The sequence below is a fragment of the Ictidomys tridecemlineatus genome, chromosome 1 (genome assembly GCF_052094955.1).
Source record: "Ictidomys tridecemlineatus isolate mIctTri1 chromosome 1, mIctTri1.hap1, whole genome shotgun sequence".
Lineage (NCBI taxonomy): Eukaryota > Metazoa > Chordata > Mammalia > Rodentia > Sciuridae > Ictidomys > Ictidomys tridecemlineatus.
The window spans coordinates 207465838-207479970 of NC_135477.1; the positions used below are offsets into that span (position 1 = coordinate 207465838).

General features: G+C 31.2%; 1 protein-coding gene across 1 annotated transcript; it reads right to left on the reverse strand.

Moving 5' to 3' along the window:
- Positions 1–383: 383 nt before the first annotated feature.
- LOC144366759 (zinc finger protein 732-like) lies at positions 384–13914 on the reverse strand. The gene is made up of 3 exons (XM_078021561.1): positions 13624–13914; positions 6265–6391; positions 384–1445 (listed from the first exon to the last, which is right to left on the reverse strand). The coding sequence occupies exons 1-3, from the start codon at positions 13624–13626 to the stop codon at positions 628–630; spliced, it is 948 nt and encodes a 315-aa protein (XP_077877687.1). The 5' UTR covers positions 13627–13914; the 3' UTR covers positions 384–627.
- Positions 13915–14133: the final 219 nt, after the last annotated feature.

Below are 14133 nucleotides of genomic sequence, written 5' to 3' on the forward strand. Positions count from 1 at the left end.
ACTTTTTAGGGTTTCTGGGCACAATGTATTCTTCAAAAATCACTAGTGTTTAAGAAACATGTGGCTATGAAATGCTGTTTTTTTTTCCATTTATATTCTCTCTAACCTGTATGTATCCACTGGTGCTGAGTATTGATGAAAAAATTTTGAAGGCATTGTCACAATGTCGATTTTCACATTTTCAAAACTTTCTATCTGCTATGATTATTGTGGTGAGGATTAAATTTTAACCCTTTCTTAGAGGAATGGTTCAATGGTCTCATTTATAAAGCTTCTCTCCAATATATTTTCTCTGATGTCTATTAATGTATGATATATAATTTAAAACATTTCTACATTCTCTATATTTTTATGTTTCCTTTTCAGAATAAATAGCCTAGTGGTGAAAAAGAATTGATTTTTTATTAAAAGCTTTGATACATTGTTTTCATTCATAGGGGTTCTTTCCTATTAATGAGGTTTAGTTTTTCTTTAAAAGTATTATCACTTTATTTACATTTCATATTCACCAGGGTGTCTACTGCTGTGGTGAATAGTTTTATTTTTTTATTAAAAGTTTTGCCACTTTATTCACATTTTTCGGGCTATTCTCCAGCGTGAGTTCTTCTATGATGAATAATGCCTGTTTTATTCTAAAAGCTTTGCCACAATTGTAGGGCTTCTCTCGAGTGTGAATTCTGTGTTGCAAATAAGGTGTGATTTTCGATTGAAAGCTTTGTCACATTCTTTGCATTGGTAGGGCTTCTCTCCAGTGTGAGTTCTCCTGTGGCAAATAAGGTGTGATTTTCGACTGAAAGCTTTGTCACATTCTTCACATTCGTAGGGCTTCTCTCCACTGTGAGTTCTGCTGTGGTAAGTAAGTCCTACTTTTCGAATGAAAGCTTTGCCACAATCTTTACATTTGTAGGGCTTCTCTCCACTGTGAGTTCTGCTGTGGTGCATAAGGTCTGTTTTTTGACTAAAAGCTTTGCCACATTCTCTACATTTGTAGAGCTTTTCTGCAGTGTGAATTCTTGTTTGGTAAATAATGTTTAATTTTTGACTAAGTAGTTCACCATATTCTTCACATTTGTAGGGCTTCTCTTCAGTGTGAATTCTGCTTTGCTTAATAAAGATTGAGATTTCTTTAAAAACATTCTTCCCATTGGTAAGGCATCTCTCCAGTGTGGTTTCATCTGTGGCAAATAAGACCTTTGTTTTACTAAAATCTTTGCCACATTTTTTATATTTGTAGGACTTTTCTCCAGTATAAATTCTCTGGTGGTGAACAAGACCTGATTTTTTATATGATTTCTGGTTTTCACTCTCACTTGTAGTTTTCCTTATTTTCTTTTGTTGTAAATAGTCAAAATCACAACTTCTGTATTTCTCACTTATCACTTTGTGAAATATATGTTTTATACCCTTATCTGGTGAATATTCTTGGGTGTGCTGAGGAGTCATGGCTGAAATAAACAAAAATAAAAAAATAAACAATACCTACTAGACAGGGATAAATATATTTTGCATACATAACATGAAATTGGGGTAGAATAAATACATCAGGAGTGTAGAAGATTAGTATGTCCAAGTCATCCTAAATCAAAAAATATATCAGTTCAATAAAAATCACAAACAAAATAACCTTCAGAATATTACTCAAATTTTTGTAGAGATCACAGCATCCAAGAGGAGTATATCATTAAGAAGAGAAATATAATAAAGAGAAGGTAAGTATGTTACTTTTATCATCTACAGCCTTTTGTTCTCTATAAGATAGCATTGTGTATTTAGACAATATCTACCAGCTACCTTCACTCTCAGTAGAACAAGAGAAATGTAAAATATTCAAACATTTGTTGCTTTTTCAAAGAAAGTATCTAAAAACTGGCTTTGGTCTACCATGACATACAGACATAAAAATAACTAGTATATTTTGAGGGATAATACCACAAATATTCAACAAGGGTAAAGAGGCTATGGATTCTTACAAAGAAAAAATGAAAAAAAAATTTACTAAGAAGTATACACATATATGTCTATAAAATTTTCCATTAAAACATTTTAAAAGACTATAAAAACCTTGCATAGCATATGGCCATAATAATTGGATCAAGTCAACCCATAACAATCAAGTATAATAAATTGATTTTTATATTTTTAAATTCATGAGATATGATGATTTCTTTCATTGACAAATACACCATTGTTTATTTCCTAAATATATTACGGTACTTTATACTATATATACATACAAGGTAAAATGACTAAATATAATGAATTAAAACAAAAATAATGAATTAACACAATTATTATTTTAGATAATTATCAGTTTTGTTCTTACAAGGTATTATATTTTTTCTGTTAGTATTTATGAAGAATATAATACACTCACCATATGGTAAAACAAAACTCTTGACTCTCTTATGCTCAATAAAATAAAAATATGTAACTTTGAGTATAATATCAACCCTAAACAAAACACAATACCTGGTGAGCAAAATTTTACCCACTAAATTACTGTCTTCCACATGTGAATCAAATGAACCTGCAACTTAATTTCTGCATGCCACATTTCTTTAATGCAAAGTCCTGCATATATTTCTTATAACACTTTAAGAGACAAAATATTTTATAATTAAATAATAATAGTATATAAGTACAATATTTTTACACATTTGGTCATTGATAGGCACATACATTGAGCCTATAACTTTAATACTGAGAACAAAGTCCGCACTAAACACAAAAGATGAGGTATCTCTTCAGTTTTCTGATTTAATTATTCATGGATACATATTTAGCACCGGCATTTCTCAATCTTTAGGTTATCTAACTTTTAATTTTTCATGTGTGGTGCTTGAGATTAACCCCCAAATTCTATATCACTGAACTACAACACAAGTCTTTTTAAAATTTTTTGACTCATGCTGTTTCTAAATTTCTATGACTTCCCTCAACATGAAGTACTTTTGCATGGCCTCCCAATTAGCAAATATTACAAGGATGCAGCACTGCTCTTGCCTATTTTTATTTATTTAAATGTTATTTTATACTTTTTTACAAAAATGAACTATATAATCTACTGTTGGCTCCTTTAATGAACAAATAAAAATAATACAGCAAATATAAACAAAGAGAAGCATGGCTTAATCCAAGTGACAAGAAAGAAAAAAAAATTAAAAACTGAAAATTAGGATACTGGCAGTTATTAATTACAAAAAGAACATTAAATAACCATTTAAAGAAGTTTTGAGAGTGAAATTGAGACAAAAAATATAAATATAAATAAGCATAAATTGTGTATTTGAATAATTCTTTTAAAAAAATGAGAGGGGCATCTCTAGTGAGCAAACCTGAAATTCTACCAATATGGGAGAGGTTTATCAAGCAACACCAAGTTTAAGACAAGTCTAAGCAACTTGTGAAATACTGTAAAAATTAAAAACCTATAGAATATACAAAGATAAGTGGGATACACACACACACACACACACACACACACTACACTTGAGGGGATATAAAACATATATATATATATGTAAAAAATCCACTCATGTCACAATAAAAAGCAATGATCTAGAAATTAAATCATTAATCAAAATAGAAAAATAAGAAATATAGAAAATAGCTTACAAAGCAGAAGTATAATGAGTTATTCACTTCAAAATACTTACGATTATTAATGCATTATTAAAAAACACAATAAAAAGGAAAAAAATACTAACAAAATTGAATCTAAAAAAAGAAACTTCCAAGTCAATACCAGCATTGAGCATGAAAAGAAACCAAGCATGATCTGCTCCTAGAGGGCCTATTTGTTTAAAGATGGATAATACCTCTGCATTTACATCTCATCCTTTTGCACAATGTTTAATGAATGAGATTTAGTTTTAAATTATGAAATTTCTCATAATCGTTTTGGGCAAGCTTTTGTTGAGTGAGTAAATTATATCCTGATCCTTGCCTTTTAAAACAGAAACAAACCAAGATCTAGCCTCTCTCATATTAATATGCATTAAATAATGTTTTATTTACACTTAATGTGCTCAATATACAACATAAAATTAATATTCAAAATTGGTCATCTGCATTGAATAGGCATTTTATTCTCAAACAGCCATTATCTATCTAACTATCTGTCTATCTATCTATCTATATCTATCTATCTATATCTATCTATCTATGAAAATATATATAAGATTCCACCTTATTACCATGGCAAGGTACTATGCCTTTGATCACATGGGGAAAAGTATAGACTGTTAAACTTATGCCAAAATGTTCTTTTTGATGCATGAAATATAGCAATTATAAATGTATATCAGGGACTTGACAAGCTGATTTGTAAGATTCATTTAACCCTAGAAAAGAAGAGTCCCTCCAAACAAGAGAATAATCATTCTCCTTAAAAGAGGAGAAACATTAATAGAGGAACCCAAGATACTATAATTCCAGATTCTTGGGGGGATATAAAACCATTAATAACCTCAGATCAAAAGGAGTTGGCTCAAATAGGTTAGAATGCAGTATGGATAACTTAGTTACTGCTTTGGTTGTTAAACTCATACAAAACTCTGTTAATGCTTTGCTCTGTTTTTGTACACCACTTGTGGGAAACTCAGTACTGTCAGATCCTGGACTTCTACAACCCATTACAATATCTTGACTCACTTGGATGAAATCGTTATATACCTGAAAAAATGTCTCATGGTATTCATTGTTGTGTTAGCAGAATAACTGTGTCCTTACCATCCACATAGTATTTAATAGGTCACATTCCTGCACAATATATTCATAAAAGGTCTATTCCTCTTGATAAAAACTGTGATAATTCAGTGAACATTCTCTCCAAGGCAGAATTTGATGCTCTGACATCTTCCTTAGTGGGTTTCCCTGATTAGCTCTATGGGCTTACAAAACTACAATGAAACTCACCTATGCTATCATAAAAAGTATTAGTCATGCCTCCATGGCTGTTAATATGCTTAATAAAGAACAAAAACAACATTGTCAAGCCATACTTAAAATTCATGATTGCAATTGATTGTGTGGTATTGTTATATCATAATGGATGTCAGAAGTTTAATAACATGTGTTCCTTCAATTTAAGTGATAATAGTAATTTTATTTCGAAAGAGTTAGATTACCTTAAAGATATCATTAATAAGGTACAACAAGATGATTGATGATTGACTTGTTGGATTGGCTAACCTCATGTTTACTCAATTTCATCTGCGTCAAAAAATATTCATAGTTGGATGTTTACTGATGTTGGGACTTGTTTTCTATGGCTGCCCTATTTTTTGCCCCCACCAGCATTAAGAAGATAAGTAATATTATTTATTCAAAAGGCCTTAAAAAAGGAGGGGAGGGGGGCTTTAAGTATTCTGACCTTGGAAATAGAAAGTGTGCAGGTGATGGAAACTGGCACCCTGAGTCCCCCAATAGTAAGTCCCAGCAGTTTCTCTCTGAAGCTATTAAGACAACTTTACAGGTGCACTATCTAGTTTCTGTGGTAATGTCCTTTGGGAGAAGAGACTCTTTCTTTGTATTAACTGTACGCTATCTTGGTTAGCTAACACTTGGGGTTAAAATAATACTAGGTTAGAATGTAGTCATTGCAACAGAAGCTATGTAATTTGGGGGCATACTATGTACAGCCAAGAAGAGGAGTGGCCAGTTTTTTTTTTCCTTTTCACTGAGATTGATACTCTCTATTCTTTTTGCTTCTTTAAAGGTTTCCTCACAAGAAGAGTTGTAACACATCATGCTGGCCCTCATAATAAAATGTAAGTATTGATAGTTAATCTGAATAAACTGGGACATCACTAAAGAAGAAAATGGAGGATCACAAAGAATTTGAAAATGTGATAAATGTAGGGCAGTATGTGTTCAATGATTAAAATCAAAAGAAATATACCTAAGCTTCTAAAATGTTTTTATTTCTGCTAAATAACTACTCTACCAACATTTTTTAGATTGGTTTTCTCCATTTGAAGGTATCGCTGTGTCCCCTGCTCTGTGTAGGCTACAAGAGTTTACATCACTAAAGTATGCTAGGAACTACTTATCTAAAGTGGAGAATGTATAACATACCAAGAAAGAGAGAGATTAAAGAGTAACAATATATATTAAAGAGTAAATTATCTGTACTAAAAATGCCCTTTATCTTTGAAACACAAAACTGAAACTCATTCTTATTGAGAAGTTCCCAGAAGATACAACAGAAGTACACTAAATAATAACTATTAATTAAAAATTTTAAATGAAAATTAAACTTACCAAGGAAGGCAAAGTTTCTATAGTTCTCTAACATCACATCTTTATATAAGTTTTTCTGAGCAGGCTGAAGGCATTCCCACTCCTCTTCAGTAAAATCAATGGCTATATCCCTGAATGATAAAAGTAACTGTAAAAAGAATAGATAAATAAATAACACATTGACCACATGAACATTTGCACAGTCCGTAAGGTAAATGAAGTTAAAATGAAAGTTAGTAGACTATCATGTAGGTGGTGTTCTGGAACAAAATGATACTATTATCTACTTCTGCAGAAAAAGTGATTTAAGTTCCAAAAAGTATATATATTCCACATTTGTAAAACACAACATAAAACTCAGGCATTACCACAAAAATATATAATTTTTGATATTTTATATCATGATCTAAATTATGTATATTGTTCAGATGAGAAAAGTATTGTAATTAAAAAAGGTAATCCTCAAATTTTAATTGTACAACCACTAATCAGAGATTTACTAAAGTGTAGAATCTTATTTTTTATTTCTCTGATTGAGCTGGCTTTTCTGAAAATGTAGTGATATCTCTAGTAATCCCAATACCAATGGTATAAGAAAAATTTTGAAATATAACAAGGTAGACAGACCACTTAATGGAAATATTTAACAGTGAATTTAAATTCAAACATTCTATGGTATTTATGAATGTTATTAATATAAAAAATAACAAAAACAATCCTGTTTGCATATTCCATTTTATAATTTTAACAATTTTTAACATACAAAATAATATATGCTTTTATATATATATAAAATTTGATGCATATATTGTATGATGTTTATAATAGAATATACATATAGCTTTTCAAAATATATAATTTGTTTTTTTTTCTTTTTTTTGGTTCTTTCTAGTTCTACCTGAGAGTAGAATCAATTTTTATGGTATTATGTAAGCATGGGATATATCTTATCCTAATTAGAATCTTGTTCTTGTTGGTGACTCTGATGGTAGGATTTCTATATATCTTTAATATTTCTATCTTTTTCCCTTTTATTTATTTATTTATTTATTTATTTTTACCACTGTGCAATCTACAGTTTTTGTTTTCTTACCCTTCCCCACTTTATGAACTTTAGATTTTACATATCAGCAAAAAAAATAAACATTCAGTTTTAAAGAAATGGTTTGTTTTACTAAGCATAACACCTCCAGATCCATTCATTTACTGGCCAATGTCATAAAGTTATTCTTCTTTATGGCTGATTAATAGTTTATTGTGTACATAAGCAACAATTTTTTATCTTGTCATCATTGAATGGACCCATTTCTCATTGAATGTTTGCTTTTGTAGCTTAGCTATTGTGAATTATGCTGCTGTAAACATTAATGTGGCTGAGTCAATGTAGCATTCTGATTTTATGTCCTTCGGGTTTATACAGTACAGTAAAAAACCTGTGTTAAATTGTCTTTCAATTTCTTTAAACAATATCCATACAGGTTATTATGTTTCACTTAGACCTCTATACAGCTGCAAAAATTAAAATTCAACTAAACTTGAGGTTGAAAATAAAACATACAGAAAATAATTAGTAAGCCATAAAATGACTAAGAATTTATTATCAAATCTTTGATCCCCAAAAAAAGTAAATTTTATAAACTAAAAGTAAAGAAAATCTTAAGCAAAAGAGCAAAATTAGAAGCTATTAAAGATGAACATAACACAGAGACAATTACCAATATCCATGTTGGTGCTTTTAAAAAGCAAATGAGCAAGGTCTAGTGATGGAAAACTATAGTTCCAGTGACTGAGGAGGATGAGTAAAAAGGATCATAAATTTGAAGACAATATTATATATAATATTGTCTTATCTATATTGTATTGAGCAACTTAGTGAGGCACTTAGCAACTCAGCAAGACTGATAAAATAAAATACAGAAAGGACTGAGGATGTGGCTTCATGGATAAGCACCCCTGGGTTCAATTTACAGTACAAATTTTAAAAAAGCAGATACAATTAAAGAAGCAGTAGCAAATTTGAAAATTCAACAAATAATAATTATTTTAATTATATAGTATATAATTTCAAATATATGCATATATAATGATTTCTCATTTGATGGAAATACACTCTGATGAAAATTTTATCCTAAGAATATTCTGCAATTTTTTATTTCTCTGAGTATAATGACAAGAATCTAGATATCTGGATAAGATATTTGCTATTTCCACTGTTGTACATAAAGTCTACTGCTGATGAAAATATTATGATGCCACATGATTGATGCTATGAGTTAAATCAATCAGGGTAAACCTCATAATAAAATAAATGGCAGAACTACAGAAAACAACAACAAAAACAAAAATTTTAATAAGCCTCTTGTTATTTAGGCAGTGATATATAATGAAGATTAGAGTGCAGGGAAGAGGAAAAATGGCATTCCTTCCAAAGAAAGATGCTAGGATATTGGGAAAACAGTGTGACAATAAAATGCAATTTTATCCCTTTATTCATAAAACATAACAACATATAGACACATTAAATGCTGAATGTAAGTTATTAATAAATAATACTGAAATATATAAAAAGTTCAAAGCTTAAAAATTTACATACAAAAGATAGGGTACATACTACATTTACAATAACTTCAAAAAAATAAGATACTTGGGAATCAACCTAATGAAAGAGGAAAAAGATCTATACAAGAAAAACTACAGAACCTAAAGAAAAATTAAAAAAAAACAGAAAAGACCTTAGAAGATGAAATGATCTACCTTGCTCATTAATAGGCAGAATTAATATTATCAAAATGACCATGCTATCAAAAGCACTATACAGATTTACTGCAATTCTAATCAAAATCCTAATGGCATTCCCCATAGAATTAGAAAAGCAACCATGAAATTTATCTGGAAAAATAAGAGACCCTGAACACCTAAAGCAATCCTTAGCAGGAAGAGTGAATCAGGTGGCATCACTATACCAGACCTTAAACTATACTACAGAGCAATGGTAACAAAAACAGCATGGCATTGGCAACAAAACAGACTGATATACAAATTGTACAGAATAGAAGACACAGAGACTAATGCACAAAATTACAATTATTATATATTAGACAAAGGTGCCAAAAACATGCACTGGAGAAAATATAGTCTCTTCAACAAACCCTACCTCTCACTATGCACAAAACTCAACTCAAAGTGTATCAAGAACCTAGGAATTAAACCAGAAACTCTGCATCTAATAGAATAAAATGCAGGCTCTAATCTTCATTATGTAGGATTAGGCCCCAATTTCCTTTACAAGACACCTATAGCACAAGAATTAAAACAAATAATCAATAAATGGGATGAAATCAAACTAAATGTTTATTCTCAGCAAAAGAAACAATCTGTGAGGTGAAGAGAGAGCCTACATCCTAGGAGGAATTTTTTACCCCTCACACTTCAGATAGAGTACTAATCTCTATGGTACATAAAGAACTCAAAAATCTAAGCCAATAATAATAATAACATAATAATAACAAAAACAACAACAACAATAACCCAGTCAACAAATGGGCCAAGGATCTGAACAGACAATACTTAGAAGAGAATATACATTCAATCAACATTTTTTCTATATATCTGATAGGTTATGCTGCTCCCTTTTCAGGACCAAGCATAGTTCTTGTTCAGTTTTTAAGGAAAAAATACATGAACCAGAAGTATTCTCAACTCTCCTTTATGAATTATCAAATACAATTTTCTATGTCATTTTCTAAACATAGGTGGACATGGGAAATAGATACTTGGAGCAGAAAACCTTTTTTATTAGAAACACAGTGTAAAAGAAAGACAAAAAAAAACATAATTATTTGCACCACTTTGAAGCACAAAAGAAATGGGCCCTGGAATTCAGAAAAGAAAGATTCATACTTATATACTCAGGAATGTGGATGACATGGATGCCTAAAGTGAAAAGGTTATTACAAGCTTTTGAAATACATTTTATATGAGTGCCAGATAATTGTTAACTAAATAGTATCTGCACAGTGTCTTCCAGGGGCTTTATCAGCTGTGCACTACAGAACATACAGGTATTCATAGCCTCCATGAAGAGCATTATTTATCTGTGTCCTCTAAAATTATTCCCACAGTACAGATAAAAAAACATGGGTATTTGTATACTAAATGGCAATTCAGCAGCCCACATCAGACTACCCAGAGACAGAACTGTATGAAATTTCTTCAAAGACCATCAATGTATTGTTAGCTCCTGACACAGGGATGTCAGTCTGGGGAAATATTATTTCCATTCCATTTGGAAGAGAGTGCATTGAGAATACATTTCAGGGGCAACACAAGTACTTTTTTTTTTTCATGTTAAGAAACTATTCAGAAACAGAGCTCCCAAGACAGATTTCTTAGAAGGGTAAATGCCTGGAGATTACAAAATGAAAAAAAAAAATCAGTGGCCCTGAGAGACTCAGTAAGGGAATAAATATAAAAGGCTTATTAGAAACTGAAAAGCAAAAAAGTAACTATTTCTAAAAATAAATATGCTTATTAGTTGCTATCTCCTCAGCATGTCATTAAGTAAACAACAAATTATGTATGAATATTTCTAGGACTTACCAAATTTTATTCCATATGATTTTATATTAAACACCAAAATCCAGATAATAGAATTCATGATTCACTGCCAAAAATATTTAAGAAAAAAAATCCCTTAAGGAGTGGATGTTTAGTAAATATGTCATTTAACAATTTAATTACCATATGATTTTGAGGAAATTTACTCATTTTCCTGCAGCCATAGTGTTGAGATATTTATTATTTATTTTTACTGTAGTAACTTCCAAAGATAAACCCTGGAATCCACCTTAAATAACCTACACTTACAATCACACAAGAAACCTATAATAAATGATGAGGATAAAAAAGGCAATTTTAAAAAATAATTTAAACCTTTTTCTTTTTGTTGAAATCAAACTCAAGCTGCATTTTTGGATCCATTTTCTCTTTTAAGCTAAAAATCATAAAAAATATAAAGTCCAAAAATTTGAACTGCAAATTTATACATGAGTTATGTCTATTAGATTTAAAAATTCAAAATTTTTAGAAATTAACAAATGCAAAATAAAAACCCATTTTGGGAAAAAATAATAATATTGATGAACATATAGAACAAATGAATAATTATTAACTAAAAGGGAGTTTAAATTAGTATCTATTTGTGGAAAATATTTTGCTATTGAATATACATGATACTCCCCATCATAGAGACTTAGTGAAATTAGAGCATATGTAACCATGATAAGATATAAGTACGCAATGGTACTCATCCAAACACTTTAATTCCAAGGGCATGGCTCAATACAACACACATCTTGGAAGAGAAAAATAATAATCTGTAGGAAAAATGGTCACTAGGCCGGTCACATTTCATAACATATCCAGTTTAAAAAAGAGCATAAAACACTATGTATAAATTTTACATAGGTGAATTATAAAAGTGATATTTTACATGTGTAAATTTTTAGAAATAAAATATGTAGAACTTATAAGAAAATAAAAATTATGAGAAGCACATAAAAGACTGAATTATACATCCCATGTATAGATGATAAAACTCATCATTATAAAGGTGATAAATTTCCCCCAAATTAATTCCCAATACATCTCACCAAAATTGCTATGTACAAATATAAATATATCACAGTAAAGTCCACTTTTATGTGTTTTGTATAATGCAATAATTTTAAAAAGCTATAAATAAATATACAATAAAAGAAAGTAGGAGAATAGGGAAAGGGGAACTACTGGATACTGACGGGTAGCAAAGTATATTCCATGTTTTATGATTATGTCAAAATAATCCTGAGTATTAAATACAACAATAATGCAATAATTAAAAAAAATCAAAAACATTTACTTTAAATGAAATAAGTAACCAAATCATAAATTTTTAAAATTAATCTACAAAATTATATGTAGGGGCTGGGGATGTGGCTCAAGTGGTAGCGCGCTCGCCTGGAATGCCGGGGGCCTGGGTTCGATCCTCAGCACCACATACAAACAAGGATATTGTGTCTGCCAAAAACTAAAAAATAAATATTAAAAATTCTCTCTCTCTAAGAAAAAAAAAACACAAAATTATATGTAACTTTAGCCAAAAACCTTTTCAATTATAAGAGCAAAAAAAAAAAAAAAAGAACTTATCATGGCCTACTATTCATATATATTGAGAAATCATAATATTATAATAATCATGAAAGTATCACAATACAAATAAAATCCCCATATGAATATATTTGTATGTAAATCCTGTATGCTTTATTGTGATAGTAAAGTCTAGATATATCAACCATAGCAAAAATAATCTCAGCAATTTAGCTATGACCTTTCTCAAAATAAATTTAAACCTACTATTAGGGCTATTTACTGGTGACAAGTCCTTGCCTCCGCAATGCTGAAGTAAAATATCAGAGAAGCATGCCAAGGTAAGTTTAGAGTGGAATGTTGAAGCTTTATTAAAGGACAGTAGAAAAGACTTCTCTTCAGAGAAAGAAGGGGACCCAAAATGAGAAATCCATGAAAGGGCGAGATCTTCTCCTTTTTTATAACTAAGTTCTTCCTTCAGCTTTCCCGCATTCCTGTCGAATTTCTGTCCTTTGATCTGTCATCTTGAAGTTATGAAATGTACATGGGAAGGCCCAAAGGCTGGGGGACAGGTGGGCTGAAGCAGTAATCTGGGCAGGAAGGGCTTTTGAATTAGCATCTCCCTGTTTGCTGGGAGCTACTTCATTAACATTTACTTGGAATGGGCTCTGGGCCTTGGGGACATTTTCAATTCCCCTTTTCCTGGACTCCATTCTCAATATAATGTTCATTCTTCATTTTACTTGATATTAGACCTGATTTACCTAATGACACTAACTACCTAAATAATAATAATAATAATAATAATAATAATAATAATAATAGTAAAAATAAAAGAAAGTCAAAATAAAAATTAGCTGGCTCAAGAGGAAATTATGTGCCCCAAAACAACAGCTCCTTTCTTCAAGAAAATGGCCTGTGGAGATTTGATTTTGATAATTATTCCACCTGTCAATCTCCAGCATCTGGTAGGACAGTGGGCTGCAGAAACACACCTGACACATAGTATTTTAGGCAGACTGAAAATGTCCTTTAAGTATAAGGAAGACAGCAAAGAATCTCTTCCACTGACATGTTCCCCACCTGGTTGGCCAGTAGGACTGAGGACATAGTGGCCCAGTGGAGGACTTAAGCCTGCAGAAACTGCCCAGAGTCGCAATCTGCTAGCTCCTATTTTCACCACTGCCAGTCTTAGTGGTTCCAATAAATAGTCTTTCTCCCCCAGCCTACCTCACTAGGCCAATGCACACTCACCATTTCCTGGTTCCCTGCAGTTGGGCCTCCTTGGGATCCTCAGTTTCTGCACAGCAGAGCAACCTGTGACTCTGAAGTATGAGATTCAAATCCAGACAAATGTCAAAAAAAAAAAAAGAGGACTTAGGAGATAAGAAGTAACAGTGAAAGCCCAACCTCCTCCTCCCTGACAACACACAGAATTGAACAGTTCCCACAAAATGCTCTTTATTGGAAGGGGCTCCAGATCATGTATATTGCATCTGAGACCAGAGAGCCCTTTGTGAGTCATCACTAAAGTTTCAGGGAGGGTTGTTATCAGGGAAAACAACCCTGATTTTTACAAGCATAATACAAAGGCAGGTACAAGGTTAGTGGTTTAAAATTGTTCATCACTTAAGGAGTAAGTTTAGATCACAACATCAGAATTTATGAGGCACTACTAAGGTTTCAGAGAAGGTTGTCATTTGGTCAGGGAAAGCCAGAATTTATGAGTCATCACTAAAGTTTCAGGGAGGGTTGTTATCTCAT

Excerpts from the sequence above, each read along its gene's own strand:
- LOC144366759 (XM_078021561.1), bottom strand. Across the intron at positions 1,446-6,264 it reads TAGAAACTTTGCCTTCCTTG|CCATGACTCCTCAGCACACC; the intron begins GTAAGTTTAATT and ends TGTTTATTTCAG.